General features: G+C 52.4%; 1 protein-coding gene across 5 annotated transcripts in view; it reads left to right on the forward strand.

Annotated features, from left to right (window-relative positions):
• Positions 1-20,153, forward strand: part of PDPK1 (3-phosphoinositide dependent protein kinase 1) — a 70,324-nt gene that overhangs the window by 21,117 nt on the left and 29,054 nt on the right. For 3 of the 5 annotated variants that reach the window (XM_024350044.3, XM_054668717.2, XM_024350045.2), the window contains 5 exons: positions 4,314-4,574; positions 8,095-8,137; positions 8,386-8,523; positions 12,167-12,311; positions 12,970-13,067. In XM_024350044.3, the coding sequence (XP_024205812.1) occupies positions 4,314-4,574; positions 8,095-8,137; positions 8,386-8,523; positions 12,167-12,311; positions 12,970-13,067 (685 nt within the window). Of the gene's footprint in view, positions 1-4,313; positions 4,575-6,176; positions 6,493-8,094; positions 8,138-8,385; positions 8,524-12,166; positions 12,312-12,969; positions 13,068-20,153 lie in introns of those variants that run through there. The other 2 variants (XM_024350046.3, XM_024350047.3) reach the window with 2 other exon arrangements.

Genomic DNA, 20,153 nt, shown 5'->3' on the forward strand with positions numbered 1-20,153 from the left:
GTGGAGGTTGCAGTGAGCCAAGATCATGCCACTGCACTCTAGCCTGGGCAACAGAGCGAGACTCTGTCTCAAAAAAAAAAAAAAATGAAAAATTAGCATTAGGTGCATGAATGTTTACAGATAGGAAAAAACCTGGCTGAAACCTTTCTCTTGTGACAGGCTCTGGGAAGTAGTAGAACACAATGTTTTTCTAACTACTGTCTCAATCACCGATCCCCCATGGGGTACAGTGCTAAGAATATACCCATGGTGCGGGAGGTGGAGCTTCATGCTCCTTTACCTGCTGCTGGGGTGGGGTGCGTGGGGGTGTGGCTCCTTCCCTGAAAGATGACACTATCTCCTAGCCCGGCAGGGAACAGGCTGTAGGTCAGATGCACCCAGCCGATCTTGTTTCCAGCGCTTTCCTGGCTGGAATGGCTCTCGCTCTGCAGTGGTGTGCTGCACCGCGGAAGAAACAAGGTGTTCTTCATGGCAGTCAGACCTGGCTTGCTAGATGTGTTTTTCATCCCACTTCTGTGCTGAGAGTTTGCTTAATTAGTAAAATAAAATAAAATAAAATCTTAAATCAGAGAAATTACTGGGTGTAATCCCACAGCCAGTGAAGTGTCAAAGGCTGACATTTGGAAACAGCATTGTCAAGCAGAGTTTTAGCCAAAACCTGTGTGACAGCTGAGCCCAGAGTCCAAAAGAAACTACCAGAGGGAGGCGGCTTGCTGCCGGAGTGTCCTCTGCTGTCTGCGAGGAGGAGGGATCGCGGGCACCTCTCACCAGGAAGATGGGCTTCTGCCCAGATGTCGGGATTAGTGGCATCGTCCCACAGTAGGGGTCTCACTCTCTGCTGCTGAGGAAGTGGCACTGTCACCCCGTAGGAGTGTGTCCCCCGCTCCTCTCATTTTCCATGCACTGGCCAGTCTGTGCTGCTTTCCTCCCCAGATGCCCTCCGTTCCCTTCGGCCCCTTAGCTCCTGTCTGCCGTGGACTCACTGTTCCATGAGGCTCTTGGTCCCGCTTCAGTAGAGTTTTCTCCATTTAAAGTCACGTCCCCTGTGGGGAATCTCACTGCCGTTTCACACTGTGTGTATTGTGGAAATAAGGTTCTTCCTGTTGCCCAAACATAGCATGAGGATTTTAAAGTACGCTGCTTCAGCCTGGGCCCTCCCCACTCTCTCCCAGGCTCCCTGTGCCCGTGCCTGTGTTTCTGTCTTCCCCCGTCCCAGGTGAGGCTGCAGGGTCACGTTGCACACGTGGCCCACTCTGTGCAGAGTGCTTGGAGGGAGGCCACTAAGACTTGGTGGGTTTCTTTCTGATGTGGGGGTAAAGTCTATGAAGACAGAGCAGGGTTTCTCAGCTGGGAGTGGTTGCCCTGTGGCCTGGGTCCCTCTATTGTGGAGACCTGTTCCTGGTAGCATGTTGAGCAGCACCCCCGCCTCTACCCAGCAGGTGCCAGTAACACTTTCTCTCCTGCCCCAGTTATGACAACCAACAACAACCAAAACTTAGAGCCTGGGAGGTTGAGGCCACAGTGAGCCGTGATTGCACCGCTGCACTCAGCCTAGGCAACAGAGCGAGACTCTTATTCATTCATTCATAAATAAATGAATAAAACTAAAAACATAAAATTTGTTCACATATGAGATTTTACTCAGTGGCTCACTCGTCAGTTTTTAATAAAGCAGTGTGTTCCCTTGAATCTCTGCTGAAATGGAAGCGTGTCATGCATGCTGTCCTCTGGCTGGCCTCTAGCTCTGCACCCCTACAGGTGCTGCTCTGCCTCTGGGCTGGGAAACAAGGTCTGGGCTGGCACCTGCCTCTGGTGGAGACACAGCTGGAGGCCACCTTGCCGGAGGCCAGAGTTTGCCACTGTACTCCCCTCTTGCCGTGTCCTTGAGCTGTGCTTGGGGGCTGGGCACACAGATGAACTTACGACCACGTTGGTCTGATGCACATGGTGGTGGGACAGGTGTGGGGGGGATGGCCTGGCAGAGACAGGTGGTGGTGTCCCCTCCCCGACCTGTGTAACACTGATGGCCGCTTATGGGAGCAGCCAGGTTAATTTGCAGCCACACTGTGGTGCCTGGGACGGTGCAGTGTGAAGTGCCGGCTCCTCCTGCCTCCCTTCCCTTGTGCGGATCCCTACAGATCAGTGCAGTCCTGCTCTTCCACAGTCCAGGGCAGCCTTGGAGCCCCTGTGCTGTGTCCAGGTACGCCCATGGCTAGCCAGCCTTGTGAGGACAGCCCAGGCCCATTACGGTTCTTGCTGGCCCCGAGCCTGGTGATTATGACCTTTTTCCCACTGAGTCATGATTCAAGAGTTTACTTTGTTGTTTGTGAGCCTGCGAGTCTAGAGGGTTCCGTGCTTCAGGGAAGCCAAAGCCTGGTGCTTGCTCCGGCTGCTCAGCCAGCCTCTCGGACACATGAGAACGCTTCTCCACCCTCAGGGCTGCAGCCCACCTTCTGCAGAGCTGGGAACCTTAGGCTTCACGTTATGTTTCGCTTGGATTTGTGTCATAGCTGGGCTCGATGGCTCAAACTTGTAATCCCAGCACATTGGGAAGCTGAGACCAGAGGATTGCTTGAGCCCAGAAGTTCGAGGCTGTATTGAACTATGATCGATTGCGCCACTGCACTCCAGCCTGGGCAACAGAGCAAGACCTTGTTTCCCTGCCTGCAACAAAAAAGTTGTCATCAAAGAAAAATCCATAATCCCGATAGTTTAATGACCATGGTTTCATGTTGTGGTTTTCTTGTTAGTGTCTTCTGTAGCCATGCCTGTAACACTTCTGCAATGTTAGTATCTGTAACAATTTTGTATTTTTTTTTTTTTTTTGAGACAGAGTCTTGCTCTGTCACCAACGCTGGAGTCAAGTGGCATGATCTTGGCTCACTGCAACCCCCAACTCCCGGGTTCAAGCGATTCTCCTGCCTCAGCCTCCCGAGTAGCTGGGATTACAGGCATGCGCCACCACACCTGGCTAATTTTGTATTTTTTTTTATCTTTTATTTTTTTGGGATGAAGTCTCGCTCTTGTCCCCCGGGCTGGAGTGCAGTGGGGCGATCGCAGCTCACTGCAACCTCCCCCTCCCGGGTTCAAGCAATTCTCCTACCTCAGCCTCCTGAGTAGCTGGCATTACAGGCGTCCGCCACAATGCCCAGCTAAATTTTGTATTTTTAGTAGAGACTGGGTTTTACCATGTTGGCCAGACTGGTCTTGAACTCCTAACCCTGCCTTGGCCCCCCAAAGTGCTGGGATTACAGGCCTGAGCCACTGTGCCCGGCCTAATTTTGCATTTTTAGTAGAGAAGGGGTTTATTCATGTTGGTCAGGCTGATCTTGAACTCCCGACCACAGGGGATCCACCCGCCTCATCCACCCAAACTGCTGGGATTACAGGCGTGAGCCACCTCACCCGGCTGTTTTTAGTGTTTAAAAGGATTGCAGCTTGGCTGGTGGCAGTCCCTCTGTCCTGGCACAGACGCAGGGGGAGACCCTGTGTCTTCAGACAGCATGGACTTCAGGACCCTACTCAGAGATGGAGTCAAGAGCTCTCCAGGGTTCTTTGAGTGGGGAGTTGTATCGGAAACCACCATCAGCGCGCCTGAGCTCGCCTCGCGTTGTTCTTCTGTAGTGCGGGGGGCCACTGCCACCACCGTGAGGACACGTTGGGGTCTCGGGAGGGATTGTTATGGCTGTGGGTGCACCTTGCACGTCTTGCCGACCTAGCTTTGCACGCTGATCTTCCCTCCGTGCCCGCTTACATTGTTAACTAGGTTTCTGCCCTCCCTCCTCTCCTTCGTATTTCTGTGTCTCATTGACAACTGTTCTGTAGTCGCTTTGTTGACAGTTGCCAAACTGCTTTCCAAAAACATTTCCACTGCAATCCCGGTTTTTGGTGCCAGCCGCAGTGGTGTGAGTACGCTCGCTTTATTATAGTCTTGCCAGCACTGGGCGTCTCTGTGTATTGTAAACACATGCGATCATCACTCTTATCTCTCCATCCCCCCCACAATTAAAGATGTGCCGTGCTATCTCTGCTCAGGTTACCTTGGCCTTGGGATGAGTTGGCTGGAGGCTCAGGCAGCGCGAGGGACAGGAGGAGGGCGAGGCGCTGCCTGGTGGAGTAGCGGGGAGCCATGGCACGGGCAGGACTCAGGAGAGGAGGCCAGCAGCTCACAGCAGACCGCGGGGCTCAGCTGGCCTGCCCTGTGCTTGGGGTTTGTGTTTGAGCGTTGAAATGAGGTCCTTAAACCTTAGTCCGTGCATTGAGAGCAAGGCAGCTGCCTTGAGCCTTACTTCCTTTTCCTCTTTGTCGCCTAGTATGACGCTGTGCCCATCCAGTCCAGCGTGGTGTTATGTTCCTGCCCATCCCCATCAATGGTGAGGACCCAGACTGAGTCCAGCACGCCCCCTGGCATTCCTGGTGGCAGCAGGCAGGGCCCCGCCATGGACGGCACTGCAGCCGAGCCTCGGCCCGGCGCCGGCTCCCTGCAGCATGCCCAGCCTCCGCCGCAGCCTCGGAAGAAGCGGCCTGAGGACTTCAAGTTTGGGAAAATTCTTGGGGAAGGCTCTTTTTCCACGGTGAGTATTTGCTGCTGCTGTGTGTCAAACGTACGTGATTTCCTTGGGGAGGCTCACCTTCCTCGGGGCTTGCCGGAGACTCCAAGCAAGGCTGGTGTCCTTCCAGGCAGGAGGTCTCAGGCCCCTTGAGGGGTGTCACCTGTTGTGAAGGCCACTTGAGTCTTTCGGGGCCGGGTACCCCCCAAGCAGATGACGTGATGAGTGTGGCTAAATATTTAACCTGGTTTTGTAGATGAGAACGTTAGACCCATCTCTTGATGGTCTGCGGAGGTTTTTTCTAATGTAGTTAATTTCATTTTAACCTGGCATCAGCAAGTTACATTCTGTGTCCTTGTGTCTCACTGGCAGGGCCCTGGGAAGCTGTTCTTTTTCTTAGATTGAAAGTTAGTATCTCTCCAGGGTTTTTGGGGACATTTATTGACCTCTTCTTATTTCTCTGTTTTGTTTTTTTGAATACATAAAACAGTACGCTCTGGACATTTGCTGGAGACGCAGCCTCCAGATTCTTGTGTTCCGAGTTTCACAAACAGGAGTATTGTCGCAGTACTGTCAAGTCATACTTGTTACCTGTCTTCGGGGTGTTTTTTCCTCTGAAAGCAAAGAAATGCAGGTTGAAAGCAGCTGACATGGGACGTTTTGCTGACGTGGGACCCATGAAGCCGTGTGTGGTTGTGGATTTAGTGAAGGTTGTAACAGGCTCAGGGGAGGCCTGAGCAACTCGGGGTGCACTGTCTCCATCTGGGCCTCTATAAAGAGACGGAGTCCCGTGCCGCCACTGTGGTCGCCAAGGTGGCCGCCGTGTGCGTGCTAGGGCCATTCCAGGGAGCCCTGGGGGCACCTCACTCTGGAGGGCCTGGGTGAGTTCCTGAATAATTCTTTCTTGCCTGACCTTTGTGAAGAAACCATAGGTGAGGTTTATTTTCCTTCTTTCTCTTTTTTACACATATGAAATATTTCACAATGCAAAGAAAAACATGAAATATAGCTTAGCCATATTCCCAACATATTGTTTTAATTAATGTTAACTTTTGCTGCCCTTACACTTTAGATTTTTTAAATTGCAGGTTTTATGAAATAATTTTTTTATAAACGGATTATGCCCTCATGAAAAATACCTTCAACCATGAGACTAGTCCCCAAAGTTTTGGGGACTCAGATCCTTTCAGAAAGAAGAAACTCTTTGGAAAACCTTGGGCATTCTGCATGGCTGCTTACAACCACCCAGTGAAAGAACAGGCCTCCTCTTTTCTCAGCTTTACCTGTTTTTTGAGACAGAGTCTTGCTCTGTCGCCCAGGCTTGAGTGCAGTGGCATGATCATAGCTCACTGCAGCCTCGACTTCCTGGGCTCAAGTGATCCTCTTACCTCAGCCTCCCAAGTAGCTGCAGTTACAGGAATGCACCACCGTGCCCAGCTAATTTTAAAATTTTTTGTAGAGACAGGGTCTCACTTTGTTGCCCAGACTGGTCTTGAACTCCTAGGCTCAAGTGATTCTCTCTCCTCAGCCTTGCAAAGTGTTGGGATTACAGGTGTGAGCCACTGTGCTTGGCCTCAGTTTTACTTCCTTATATTTCTCTTTTTAATTTAACTTTATTTTATTTATGTATTTATCCTTTTAGAAACAGAGTCTTGCTCTGTCACCTAGGCTGGAGTGCAGTGGTGTGATCATAGCTCACTGCAGCCTTCACCACCTGGGCTTAAGCGATCCTCCTGCCTTAGCCTCCTGAGTAGCTGGGACCACAGGCATGTGCCACCATACATGGCCCTTAACATTTATCTTGACTGAAAAAGGAAGACTCATCTGTGAAATTGCCTGTTTCCCTGGGTTCTGGAGATGGGTGGAGAGCAGGCACTGTCCCTCCGGGGCTGTGGTCCGTGTCTTTCTGAACCTGCACCAGGGAGGTGCCCGGGAGAGCACGGTGAGCCGGAGGCTCCTCCATGGGGCTCTTTGGAATCCACAGTACTGGGTCTCAGATTACATGTGTTACCCTCAGTTCTTTCTCAGCTTTCCTGAAATGGAGATCACATAAAAGTTGACTTCCAGGGGAGGGGGAAAGGACAGTGATAGGAGGCTGGGCAAGAGCCAGGTGCAGCACCGGAGAGCCGGGAGGCCCCCTGAGGACGGTCACAACCTCCAGGGAGGGACACGTCACGCGCCATTCTCTGGAAGAGGATCCTTCCTTCTTGTAGGAAACCTGCTTGTGAAGTGTTGAGTTTAGACAACAGAAAGATCACATCAGTATCCCCTTAGAAAGGGTTCCACTAAATATCAGTGCTCGTTCACAATTCTTTCTTCCTTTTTTCTACTTACGAAGCTAGCACGTGCTCTTGTGGAGAAACGTGACCTCACAGAAACACATGAGCTAGAGAGGGGAGCCCTGCCCGGCCCACTTCCCTTTTCTCCCTGGCAGCTGAGAGCCATCCATGCGTGGCGTATTCCTCTGGGAAGATCTTGAGTATGTAGAGTCCCCAGAATCCAACTTCATTCTTCTTGAGTGCCGCGGGGCATCTCACATGGTGCTTTCCAGGATCTCTTCTGACGTGTCCCATCAGGAGTCCTGCCCCGATTGCGGCTCACAGCCCGGGGCCAGGTGGACCTGGCCCTGTGGCCTCCTGAAGGTCTTCCTGCCAGCCCCCAGGAATGTCACGGGACAGGTTTCCTCTGCTCCCTGCTCCTCAGGCCGTCCCCCTGTGGGTGTCTTAGGAGACACTGTGTCCCACTTGGTGGTGGTGGGGCCTCCCTGGCACAGCTGTCTCACACGCTCTCTGGCTAAACCGTGGGCCCACCAGGAATCTCCAGTCTGGTGCCTCAGGGTGTGCCCCAGGCTAGTCCGAGTGGAGGGTCTCTCCCCTGTTTGGGATGCCTGCCCTGCTGGAGTGCTCTGTCTCGGAGATGGGGTTTGAGTGCAGGGCTCAGGGGTGCTAAGGAGAGGACAGGGCAGGAGGCCTGCTGCATCCCGGGAAGGTGGCTCCCTCTTGTGGGCACGCAGGGCCATGCATTGTTGGTTTAGCTCCCTCTGTCCTCTACAGCCAGGCTCTCTTCATGGTATCCGCGAGCGCCATCATACGAAATGTATGATAACAGTTATTTCCAAAAACGAAACTTCAGGGCAGCCTTTGCAATGAATGTATACTAGAAGGACATATTGTTGTCACAGAAGCCCCTGTGCCCTGCCACTTGTGGTGGCGCCACTGTCTTCCTTCTGTTGGTGAAGGGCGTGGCAGTCGAAGAGGCTCCTGAGTTTATACTTGTGTTGCACCGTTAGGACTATTAGCAGCTGATCAAGAAGCTTCTGGAAACAATGGAGAGATGGATATGTTTTCTCTTAGCTGTTAGAACACATCAACACGAGCATTGGCTTTTAGCTCTACTTGTCAGTACAAGACCCAAAATATTTCACTGTAGATTCAAGCCTTCAGTGGGGACAGGAAGCGTGCGTGTGGGGCAGAGGGACTCGTCAGACCCAGTGTCCTGGTTATTACATTGTGTGTTTCTTTTTCTCCTTTTCTTTCCAAACCAGGTTGTCCTGGCTCGAGAACTGGCAACCTCCAGAGAATATGCGAGTGAGTATGGGCTGCAGGGAGCTGCGCATCCGGGAGCAGGGCAAGCGGCTCCGTGCAGGGCGGCCGGGGTGGCAGGGCCGGTGTTTCTGTGCTGATTTCAGGGTACGGGACACTGTTGGCTTTAGAGACCACCAGGCTGTTGTGTACAATGTTTGAAAGACTTTAATTTGTACCAGTTACCTTTGTGAGTCATGTCTTTAGTGTTTTTTGTTGTTTCTGATAGTAACTCACTTCTCTCTCACCTGAAGTTAAAATTCTGGAGAAGCGACATATCATAAAAGAGAACAAGGTCCCGTATGTAACCAGAGAGCGGGATGTCATGTCGCGCCTGGATCACCCCTTCTTTGTTAAGCTTTACTTCACATTTCAGGACGACGAGAAGCTGTGTATCCTTTGCGTGGTTGGTGCCGTCTGAAGCCACACCAGTCACCCCTCTCACTTGGAATCAGACCCTGTGTGTTCCCACAAGCAGCCCCCGCTCCCTGCCGAGTGGGGTCCCTCAGGCCGCTGACATTCAGGGAGGCAGCCGAGGCAGCGCCAGGGTGTGGCTGTGAGTCTGCACAGGACGTTACTTCCCGGAGAAGCCACTGATGTGGCTCCAGCACAGTCCTCGCTGCTGCGGCTTGCTTGGTCGGTGTCCCTTGCTCCCCTAGAGCGCCATCTTTTCTGTTATTAAACCTTGGCTCAGGAATCTGGGAGGCAAGGCCCGGTGGAAGTTGGGGTGGGCCCCACCTCTGCCCCATCCAGCTGACCTGTGGGCCTGCCAGTGGCTGGGCTGGCCACGCCACACCGTCGTCGCCCCCAGCAGGTGCAGTCTGCCTCTGCTCTTCTCCTCCCCCGCCACCCTCCAAGCTGGCCCAAGTGTCGTGGCCTCCCCATCCTGCCTGGGGAGGGGCCTGAGTCCTCCCACCTGTCCTCCCCGTCTCTCCCCAGCACCCGGCTCTTCTGTGTTAGAGCTTTGTTCTGGCCTGCTCCCACTCTCAGCACCATCCTGCAGCTCCTTCGGCTGCCGGCGGAGTGTGTGTGCTCTCTCTGTTTGGAGGTGCTTGCCAAGTGCAGGTTGATGGGTGATGGGGATGCGCTGCTATGCCGGGTGGCGTCTCTGCCCACGAGAAGCTTCGATTTTGGTGGAGGAGCTGGACGTGCACTGACGATCCGTGTCAGAGGCTTCCCGGCAGCAAGATGTGCTGCCAAGAGTCTTAGGGCTGGGTAGGGGCTGGCGGCAGTGTGGGGCTCTTTCAACTCCTGGGCAGGAGTGTGTGGGGGGGCATGAAAGGCTGTGGTGGGCTGGGCCCCTGAGCCGTGGCAGCCTGGCACTGACTCTGGACTTCCTTCTCTTTGTGGCGGGGAATGTGGGGTTTGCTGTGGCTTCTCCTAGGCCAGGCGGGAGAACGGGCAGGAGAGCAGGGGCAGGGGCCGTGATCGAGGTCTGATGAACAGACCGGTCAAGAGAATGGAGTCAGGGGCGGCTCCTGGGAGGTGGCCCTCAAGCCTAGCGCACAGCGGTGTCTGCTGCTGAGCTGGGAGAGACCGGGGCGGGTGCTGGGCTGGCATTTCATGCATCCTCTGGTGCCGCCATTCAGGTCTGAGTGGGCACTTAGGTGCTGCCAGCAGAGCTCCAGGAGGAGTCAGGGCCGTGAGGACTTTCACAGCGAGCTGGCAGGCTGCCCAGAGGTTGGCTCCTCTGTGAGTGGAGCCTGGGTTCCCCCAGTGCAGGGGTGAACACGAGGAGGGGCCCACCGAGGAGAGGAGATGGTGATGGGATGTTGCTCCCGAGCTCGAATGATGGAGACCCAGAGGCCACGGGATCAAACGGTTTCTGATGGAGGGTGCTGGCTGCCCACGCAGGGGTTATGAAGCGGTCAGGTGCACACAGCCTGACCCGTGGATCTGCCCTGTGCCAGTTGTTGATGGTGGGTAGGCAGTTTCTTGGGGGGACTGTTCAAGGAAGAGTAAGAGGTGAGGAAATGGAAACGATGCAAGGTGCTTCCCTGAGATTTTGCCTAGGGAGGAGCGGGGCAGTGGCTGAGCAGCTGCCAGGCACGTGGCCCGGAGCGGGCTTTGCTGTTGGTTCGTGGAAGGTTGTAGAGAATGCTGGCCTCCAGGCAGGCCTGCTGTCCTCCAGTGTCATCCCTGTTCCTGCCTCTGTCTCCCGCTCTCAGTGGCTTCTTCACGGTATGTTCTGTCTCTCACCTTCACGTGCCCCGGGGCCCTGCATGTCTCTGCCCCCGTTTGAGCCACGGGAGTCCCTCTGGGCTTCCGGCAGAGCCATCGGAACACGGCTGCTTGTTGGTTGTGAGGCTGCAACAGAATTGCACACGCTTGACCTCTCCCATCCTCTCCTCCCGGGGGCTCAGAGTCCAGAGGAGAGCGAATCTTGCTGACTGATTTCCAAATGGGATTGGCCAGAGCGGTGCAGGTAGTGGGAACTCCAGGTCTTTGTCCAGCGGTCCATGTTGCCCTTCGTCATTAAGTCAAATTCCAAAGCCCCGGGAGGTTGCGAAGGTTCACTCGCCCCTGACAGGAACGAGACCCAGGGACTTCTGCCCCACCAGGCATCCTCGGTGTGGGTTGTATTTAGAGATGGGCCTGGACAAGGGGCCACTTTGGGCAGCCTTGGTTGCAAGTCCCTTCCCTTCTGGGTTTCTCTTCGTTGCCCTGAAGCTTCAGGTTCATCCTTGGTGGGAGATGATGGTGCCCTGGCAAACAGAAGTGAGCAGGCAGGCCAGCCTGGCTCTGAGCACGAGCCCCCCTTCCTGGCCTTGAGAGCCACTGCACAGGGCAGGCAAGGATTTGGGTCCCCGTGTCCTGGGCTGCCAGTAAGTGTGAAGTATCTGGAGGTTTCCGGTAATGGGGATGGACGTTTGCCGCTTGCCGGGGAATCTGTATCTGGGATCCATTTATTGTCAGTCTTAAGTCCTCTTGGAAAAGGAGGCTACAGATGGAGCCATCGTAGGGCAGTGGTGCCCAGAGGAGGGGGCCTCCCAGACACACTTCATGAGTGTAGAAGTTCACGAAATGGCTTTTGTCTTACAAAGTGTGTCACTTGGCCAGGTGCGGTGGCTCACGCCTGTAATCCCGGCACTTTGGGAGGCCAAGGCGGGCAGATCATGAGGATAAGAGATGGAGACTATCCTGGCCAACCTGGGGAAACCCCGTCTCTACTAAAAATACCAAAACTAGGGGGGCATGGTGGCGCGTGCTTGTAGTCCCAGCTACTCGGGAGGCTGAGGCAGGAGAATTGCTTGACTCCGGGAGGCGGAGGTTGCAGCGAGCCGAGGTAGCGCCACTGCACTCCAGCCTGGCGACAGAGCGAGACTGCATCTTAAAAAAAAAAACAAAACAAAATGTGTCACTTTATCCACGGAAGGAGCCTGCATGGAAGGGGCAGTGCCACGCGTGGATGCGTAGCACATAAAGCCGGGGTCTCAGGGCAGGGGCTGTCACGCTCTCCGACCCTGCTCCGCCGGCCCCCGGGATCTTTGTGCATTGAAGCCTGCACGTGAGTTATATGCGCTTTTTGGTCGGGGTCTGTAGGCCCTGTCACCAGCGGTTCCCTTTCACTGAGGCCGTGGACACGGCCAGGGGCCAGAGGGGCAGTCGGGGCTGAGAGGCTCTGTTCCTGTTTCCTCGAGACCGTGTAATGGTGTTCTTGATGAGAAAGCCCTCATCATGCTGGTGCCTCGTCTTGGAGCTGGGGCCTGGGATGCCCGGCAGATCCAGTGACATGACTGTCTTGGGCCACAGGTACTTTCAGTTTGCACTGAATTAAAAATTCTTATCAGACTTTTAAGGTTAGTTTTCCAAAAATGACTTTTACAAAATAAAACACATGAGCCAGGCGTGGTAGCGCGTACCTACATTCCCAGCCACTTGGGTTGGTTAAGGTGGGAGGATCGCTTGAGCCAGGGAGGTTGAGGCTGCAGTGAGCTATGATTGTGCCCCTGCACTCCAGTCTGGGCAACGGAGTAAACCTGCTCCAAAACGAAACAAGAGATTTTTACACTTCCTTAACTGCACAATATTCAGATTTCGGCCTTAGTTATGCCAAAAATGGAGAACTACTTAAATATATTCGCAAAATCGGTTCATTCGATGAGACCTGTACCCGATTTTACACGGCTGAGATTGTGTCTGCTTTAGAGTACTTGCACGGCAAGGGCATCATTCACAGGTAACCTCGGGGGTGGCTGGGTGGGTTTGCAGGACGTCAGTTTGATGATCAGGGCCAGTGACCGTTTGGCTCACAGGCCACGGCTGATGCCCAGATGGCCCCCGCCCTTGAGGTCAGCCAGGTTGGAGTGCTCCCTGGATGGGTGGGACTGAGATGCCTGCCTATGCCACAGCCTGAGTGCCAAGGCGAGGCCACACGTCCACGGAGCGCTGACGTGGAGAGGCTCTCCTGCCAATACCACATGCAATGGTTGCGTGTCTTTCCTGGCGAGCTAATGATTCTTTTCACCATCTTGACTGATGCTTTTTATCTTTTTCAGTTGTAGCTTCTGTGTGTACTTCTTTCTGGTCTCATTTTTCATGACTTTCTGATAAAGTCAGCTCAGAAGTGTGCATAGCTTTCCTTTTGTGCGTTAAAAATGATAGATTTTACTTCGTTAAAAAGCGACTTAGAATGACATGGAGATGTGAGGTGGTGAATCCCTACTGTGTCCAGTCAACATTTGTTGTTTGTGAGCTTTAGGCCTGTAGCCCTGGTTGTCAGCCTGTAAGGATCATATGCATTCATTCGTTCGTTTTGTTTTCAGCAAAATTTAGAGTACGTAATAATGTTGCTGTTTTAAGTATTTCTTCTCAAATGTGAAAATCTACTTTTACAGGGACCTTAAACCGGAAAACATTTTGTTAAATGAAGATATGCACATCCAGATCACAGATTTTGGAACAGCAAAAGTCTTATCCCCAGAGAGCAAACAAGGTGTGTGAGTTTTATTTCTAGCAGAGCCTGGCTCTGTGCTTCAGATGGAAAGCGACTTCTGAGGAGTGTTTGCATTGTGTCATCTTCATCAACGACTGAGGTGGGGATACCTTGGCTGTTCTCAAACAGATCTTGAACTTTCTCTGGGCAAGACCCTGCCACGCCAGCAGGTCTTCCTGGGGGGGCCCCAGGCAGTGTGTGTTGGTGTAGAGCGGGAGGTCACTGGTTCTCCTCGGCGCCTGCTCTGGTTCATCCTCCCTACTCGTCTTCTGGACAGTGTGGGGGGCCACATTCGTACCCAGCCACCCGCGTGCGGGATGTGGAGCCGGTGTGGTCAGCTCCTGGCTCCTCCTGCCTGTATTGCAGGTAGTATCCGGGCGCGCACATCCCTGTACCTCGGTGCGCTCCCTCCGTTAGCTGTCCGGACAGTCTGTCTCCCTGCTGGCCACGTGCATGTTTGTCATCACAAAGCCTCCGAGTCCTGTTCCCAAGGGTAGTTTCTAGCCTTGGACCATGTTGTGACAACTCCATCGGAGATGTTGCTGAAAGTCCACTCGGGCCAGAGAAGTGGCCTAGGTGGTCTTAGCCGGCCGGGGGCGTCTCGATGCCCTTCAGGTGCTTATTGGGTAGAAATCACAAACTCTGGAGGTGTAAAGAAAGGCAGTTGAAATTCTGAAGAGTGCTCCGGAGTGCTGGGTAGAGAGAAGATAAAGCCTTGGGATGAGGTTTGGGGAAGCTGAAGGCTGCTGTGTGCATTATAAGTGACCTTGAAGATGAACCTCGGGTGATTGCTGGAGTCTGTCTGGGTCAAGAGGCTGGGTCCAAGGGCCTCCAAGTGGTGCATGGGCCTCTGCCTGGGCTTGGGGTGCCTGTCAGAGAAAGGCCTCCATAGAGGGCTCTGTGGGGGTGAGAGGTGCTGGAGCCCGGTTTGGAGGGACGCGAGTGCAGGTTTGTTGGTGGAGGAAAGATTCAGACAGAAGTGACCGTGTTGTTGTAGCTGCTCTCGTGTGGAAGAGGGGAACCGTGAGCACAGAGCACTGGTGGTTCTGGCCTCGTCTCCACGGACGGCCAGCCGGCCCCCAGTAGCTGGAGGAGAGCACAGCTGGGTGGAGAGCAGGCCCTTCAGCAAGGCAGGCACTCTGGACTCAGCTCGGCTTTTCTGTTTCTTAGGAATTGGCCCTGTATTCTGTGTGCTGGGAGGTACCCAGCTGGTGCCTGTGGGGCCTCTCTTGGCACCTTGAGGTAGTTGCTCGTTTCCTCCACCGGGCCTTATCTTTCCCTTCTGGGCGTTTCCAGCCCTGTGTTTTCACACTCAGGGCTCTGGCTGAGATTCTGTCAGTTGGTGCTTTCATCTCTGCACAGTCATGGAGGCCCTAAGACCTTGTCTTGGATGTGGGAACTTCTCTCAGAATCCTCAAACATCACCCTGGCTGTGCATGGGAGCTCACACCTGTAATCCTAGGGCTTTGGGAGGCTGAGGCAGGAGGATCGTTTGAGGCCAGGAATTTGAGACCAGCCACTGGGCAACATGATGAGACTCCATATCTACAAAAAAGCCAAAAATCATCCTGGTGTGATGGCACACACCTGTAGTCCCAGCTACTGGAGAGGCTGAAATGAGAGATGGATGATGCAGTGAACTAGGATGATCCCACTGCACTCCAGCCTGGGGAACAGAGCGATCAACTGTTAAAAAATAGTAGTAATAAATAAAAAATAAAAGAAGCCTGTAATCCCAGCACTTTGGGAGGTCGAGGTGGGCAAATCACGAGGTCAGGAGATCGAGACCATCCTGGCTAACATGGTGAAACCCCGTCTCTACTAAAAATATAAAAAATTAGCTGGGCGTGGTGGTGTGCGCCTGTAGTCTTAGCTACTCGGGAGGCTGAGGCAGGAGAATCGCTTGAACCCGGGAGGCAGAGGTTGCAGTGAGCCACGATCGTGCCACTGCACTCCAGCCTGGGCAACAGAGTGAGACTCCGTCTCATAAATAAAGAAATAAAAAAATCACCCTTTTGGGGCTAAGATCGAAACTAGCAATCAAGCCGGAGCCTCTTGTTGTCTAAGGTGGCTTAGTCCTGCTGCCGTCCGCTGCCTTTTGTAGCCCCGTTCCCCTCCCCGTCCAGTGGCATGCCAGAGTGCGCCCCTCCCGCCCAAAGCTGCACAGAGCCAGGGCGGTCTTCCTGGCGTTTCAGACATGCCCTGAAACCTTGATCTGTTTGACTCATTCCTGTTAAATAGTAACCGTCTTACTGACTGGTAATCCTGCTTCTGTGTACACAGTGTAACCTCATCTCCCTCAGTGTTGTCTGTGACAAAGTTGAACCAAACAGGAACTTCTGTCTCGTAAGCTTTCTTAGGATCTGTCAGTGTCTTGCTGTCCTTGTGCTGACTTCCTGCCCAGAGATGAGCCCACAACATTCCGTGGGGTCAGGAGCGCTGCGGGCTGGCTCTGCCCCCAGTCAGTCCCGGGAACCGCTCTCTGGGCTGTGCCCACAGCCAGCCTCAGGAACCACCTCCCTGGGCTGTGCTCTGGGCATTTTCCCCTTCATGTGGATTTTCTTTGTTTTTTTTTCCTCCTCCCTTATTGCAAGGCTTTATTTATTCATAATTTCAACTTTTATTTTAGATTCAGGGGATCCACGTGCAGGTTTGTGACGTGGGTAGAGTTTCTTTGGAATCTGGTATTTGGCACAGGGATAGTCTTGTTGCCCTGTAGCCACTTAAAAAAAACGGGCATTTAAGTGTGCTGATGAAATAGTGAAATAGCTTGGGCACAGTGGCCCACCTGTAATCCCAACACTTGGGGAGGCCGAGGCAGGTCGATCATTTGCGCCCAGGAGTTTGAGACCAGCCTGGGGAACACGGCAAAACCCTGTCTCTATATAAGATAAAAAACAAAAATTAGCTGGGCGTGCTAGTGCGTGCCTGTAGTCCCAGCTACTCAGGAGGCTGAGGTGGGAGGATCACCTGAGCCTGGGAGATTGAGGCTGCAGTGAGCCGTGATCCTGCCACTGCGCTCCAGCCTGGGCGACAGAGCAAGAGCCTGTCTCTGGAAAAGAAAGAAGAAATCATGAAATAAACCTTTGCTTTTTGGTAGCAGGAGGCTAAAAGTCTTTACATCATTGTAAACCAGGGCCAGTTGCTTGTGCGTATAGATGAGTTGGTGGTTCTTTTCCCCTTGTTTGAGGAAAAGGAAAAAACTATAATTTATGTGGCGGATTAATTTTAGTAACTTATTTTCTGTTTGAGGTAGTTCAGTATCTTGGAATTTATTCCTGCGTTGACTTCTTTTGTGCAGAGATGGCTTCCCCAAAACACCTTCAAATCTAGAATAAAAGTGTTGATGGGAGCAAGGCATAGCGAGGTTCCTTACCCGTGCAGCAGCTGTGCCACGCCCTCCTCCTAGAGGGAGGCAGGTTTTCCCCTCGTTCCTGTGGGGTGGGTAGGGTGGCCCCCGTATCTGCAGGGGGAGGTGGTGGGAGATGGAGCAGGGCAGTGGTGTGGGCTTGGGAGATTGAGGAGGACCTCCTGGCAGAGAGGACTTCTGCCTCCTCTCCTTGTACAGGAGCCTGTGGATGTATCTTGGTGAGGGCAGCTGACTCAGAGTAAGCTTCCCACCTGGGCTGTCTCTGGCCTGTGCCCTCTATGCAAGAACCTCGGGGAGCTTGGGGTGTCCTTGGAGGTTCAGACTTGGAGTGGGGTTTGGAAACCTGTGTTCTGACCTGTGCAGGCCTTTCTGGTATGCAGCCAGGTGTGGAGGCAGCACTCACCAAACAGGAAGGAGAGGAAGGCCACAGGTGTGGGCAGGGCTGGGTGGACAGGGTGGACGCTGTGGGCTTCAGGTGTGGGCGGGGCTGGCTGGAGAGGGTGCATGCCGTGGGCTTCAGTCACTACAGTGGCTCCTCTGTCCCCATCTGTGCATGGCCATCGTCCAGACCCTCAGACTAGCTGCCATTGCGCTTCCCACTGTGCTGTGGACTCCAGACGCTCTCCTGAGGGCCACAGCTGCCTTGAGCTTGCCGCCATTCTAGCTTAGGCTGGATCACCCACCCCCGGCACAGAGAGGAGCTGCCTTCAAGACGGATTTTCCTGCATGATGGAAAGTGGAATGTGCACAATAAAAGAGAGAGTCCCCATTCTCCCATCACCAAGAGCAGCTCTTCCCATCTTCACGTGGTTTATTTTGGTCTTTTCCAGATTGGCATTCATTTAGGATTGGCTATGATGCATGGGGCTGGGGAGAATTACTGCTTATTGTAAAAAATTCACTCGGTGCTAGTGACCTGATGCCCAGCATCCTCAGTGGGCTTTCCCTGTAAAAATTCCAGTATGTGTCGCTAAAATACAAATCTTTTTAAAAGCGTAACCACAATACCATACTGTTTGATACGTAAAAATGAACAGTAATTGCTTAATATCTCAAAGTGTCCAGTCAGAGTTATATTTCCAGTTGTCTCATGTACATCATAATGTTTTGTTGCTCACTTGAACAGGATTCAAATAAGTTTTGCACAATTTCATTTTTAAATTTTTTCTTTTTCTTTTGCCATTGAATACTCTCCTATCCAAACACATGTATTTTAATCTGTAGCTTCCCCCATTTTTATTTTTTCCCTTGCAGTTTGTTGAAGAAACAGGCCATTTGCATCTGTGTGGCGTTGTTGAACGTGGTCCTCTCTCCTGGCCACTACATCACATTCAGAGTTGATTCTCCCCTCCCTGTTCAGAGACTGGTGGTGGGTGTTGTTTATCCGGCATCTCTCTGTGACAGCAGCAGCATTTGTGGCCATAATTGGCCTAAATTCATGAACTCATTAGAGAGTGCAGAAAGGTCACAGCCTGATACATTCATGAGATGCAATTCATTAAAGAGAAACTTCTCCCCAGCAACTTTTGGGTTGACTTGTGGTATCATCTGTAAAGGAAAAGTAGGATAAATGCTTCTTTCCCCTTTTCATGCCATTTTTGAAAACCACACATTGGTTCTCCATTCTCTTCCAATGATGATTAATTCATTAAAAAGTTATTACCCTTCCTCACACCATACACAAAAGCTCACTCCAGTGCCAGGCGCGGTGGCTCACATCTGTAATCGCAGCACTTTGGGAGGCTGAGGCGAGTGGATCACCTGAGGTCGGGAGTTCGAGACCAGCCCGGCCAACGTGACGAAACCCTGTCTCTACTAAAAATACAAAATTTATGGCTGGGCGTGGTGGCTCACGCCTGTAATCCCAGCACTTTGGAAGGCCCAGGCAGGCGGATCACCTGAGATCAGGAGTTCGAGACCCGCCTGACCAACATGGTGAAACCCTGTCTCTACTGAAAATACAGGTGTGTTTTTAGCTAGGTGTGGTGGTGCATGCCTGTACTCCCAGCTACTCAGGAGGGAGGAGAATAACTTGAACCTGGGAGGCGGAGGTTGCAGTGAGCCGAGATCCACATTATTGCACTCCAGCCTGGGCAACAAGAGTGAAACGCCATCTCAAAAAAAAAACAAAAAAAAACTTAGCCAGGTGACTCCTGTAATCCCAGCTACTTGCGAGGCTGAGGCAGGAGAATCGCTGGAACCTGGTAGGCGGAGGTTGCGGTGAGCCAAGATCACGACACTGTGCTGCAGCCTGGGCAACAGAGGAAAACTCCATCCCTGCGCCTCCCATCTCCCCGCCTCACCAAAAAAAAAAAAAAAAAAAAACCGGGTGACTCCAGGCCGGGCGCGGTGGCTCACGCCTGTAATCTCAGCACTTTGGGAAGCTGAAGCGGGCAGACCACTTGAGGTCAGGAGTTCGCGACCAGCTGCCCATCTCTAGTAAAAATACAAAAATTAGCCAGGCATGGTGGTGTGCGCCTGTAATCCCAGCTATTTGGAGTGGGGGCTGAGGCAGGAGACTCACCCGAACCTGGGAGACGGAGGTTACAGTGAGGCGAGATCGCACCACTGCGCTCCAGCCTGGGCGGCGGAGTGAGACTCCATCTCAAAAAAAAAGTGCACTCTGAATGCATTAGAGGTCTGAATGTAAGGGCGAAGACTATGACACTCTTAGAAGAAATTATAGGATTAAATGTGACAATTGGGTTAGGCAGTGTTTTCTTAGATACACTGCCAAAAGCATAAGCAACCAAGAAAAGGATGAGTTAGATTTATATCAAGTTTAAGCACTTTTGTGCTTCAAGTGATATCACGAAAGTGAAGAGACCCACCAAACAGGAGACACGATCTGCTAATCATCTACCTGATACGGGACTTGTATCCAGAATGTAAGGAACTCAGAGGGAGAAAAAAAAAATAAAGCACGGAACAAAGGGTATGAGTAGACATTTTTCCAAGGGAGAGATACACAAATGGCCCATAAGCACATGCAAAGTTCCTCAACATTATTAGTCATTAGGAAAATGCAAATCAAAACCACAGGGTGATACTACCTCACACCCACCAGGAGGGCTGTGATGAGAAGACAGATAATAACAAACGTTAGCAAGGATGTAGGGGACTGGAACCCACGTATGCCGTGGGTGGGAATGCCAGAAAGTACAGCCACTTTGGAAAACAGGCTGGCAGCTCTTCAGAAGGAAACAGAATTACCATATGACCCTGCAGTCCCACTCCTAGGTATGAACCCACAAGAAATGAAAACACACATTCAGACAAAAACAGGTGCTAGAATGCCCGTAGCATCACTCACAGTAGCCAAAAGGTGGAAACGACGCACGTGTCATCAAATGAGTGGATGAACAAGTGGCGTGTCCACACAACGGGGGAATCTTCTCCAGCCCTAAGGAGGGATGAGGCGCCCATGCACGCTGCCATGCAGATGGGCCTTGAAAACACTGCCCTCAGTGAAAGCCTGCCGGGATCTGAGAAGGGATGGCATTGAGTCTAGAGACGAGCTTCCAAGGCGTTACCATTGTTAACCCATGTTAAGTCTTCTGAGCCATCACTGTGGGCTGTCTTTCTGTTTATTTAGATCTTTCTTTCAAAAACACTTTGTAGTTTTCAGAGTATAAGCTTTATGCGTCTTTTGTGACATTTATTCTTATTTGTTTTTAATGTTATTCTAAATAGAGTTATTGGCCGGGCACGGTGGC

The sequence above is a fragment of the Pan troglodytes genome, chromosome 18 (assembly GCF_028858775.2).
Source record: "Pan troglodytes isolate AG18354 chromosome 18, NHGRI_mPanTro3-v2.0_pri, whole genome shotgun sequence".
Lineage (NCBI taxonomy): Eukaryota > Metazoa > Chordata > Mammalia > Primates > Hominidae > Pan > Pan troglodytes.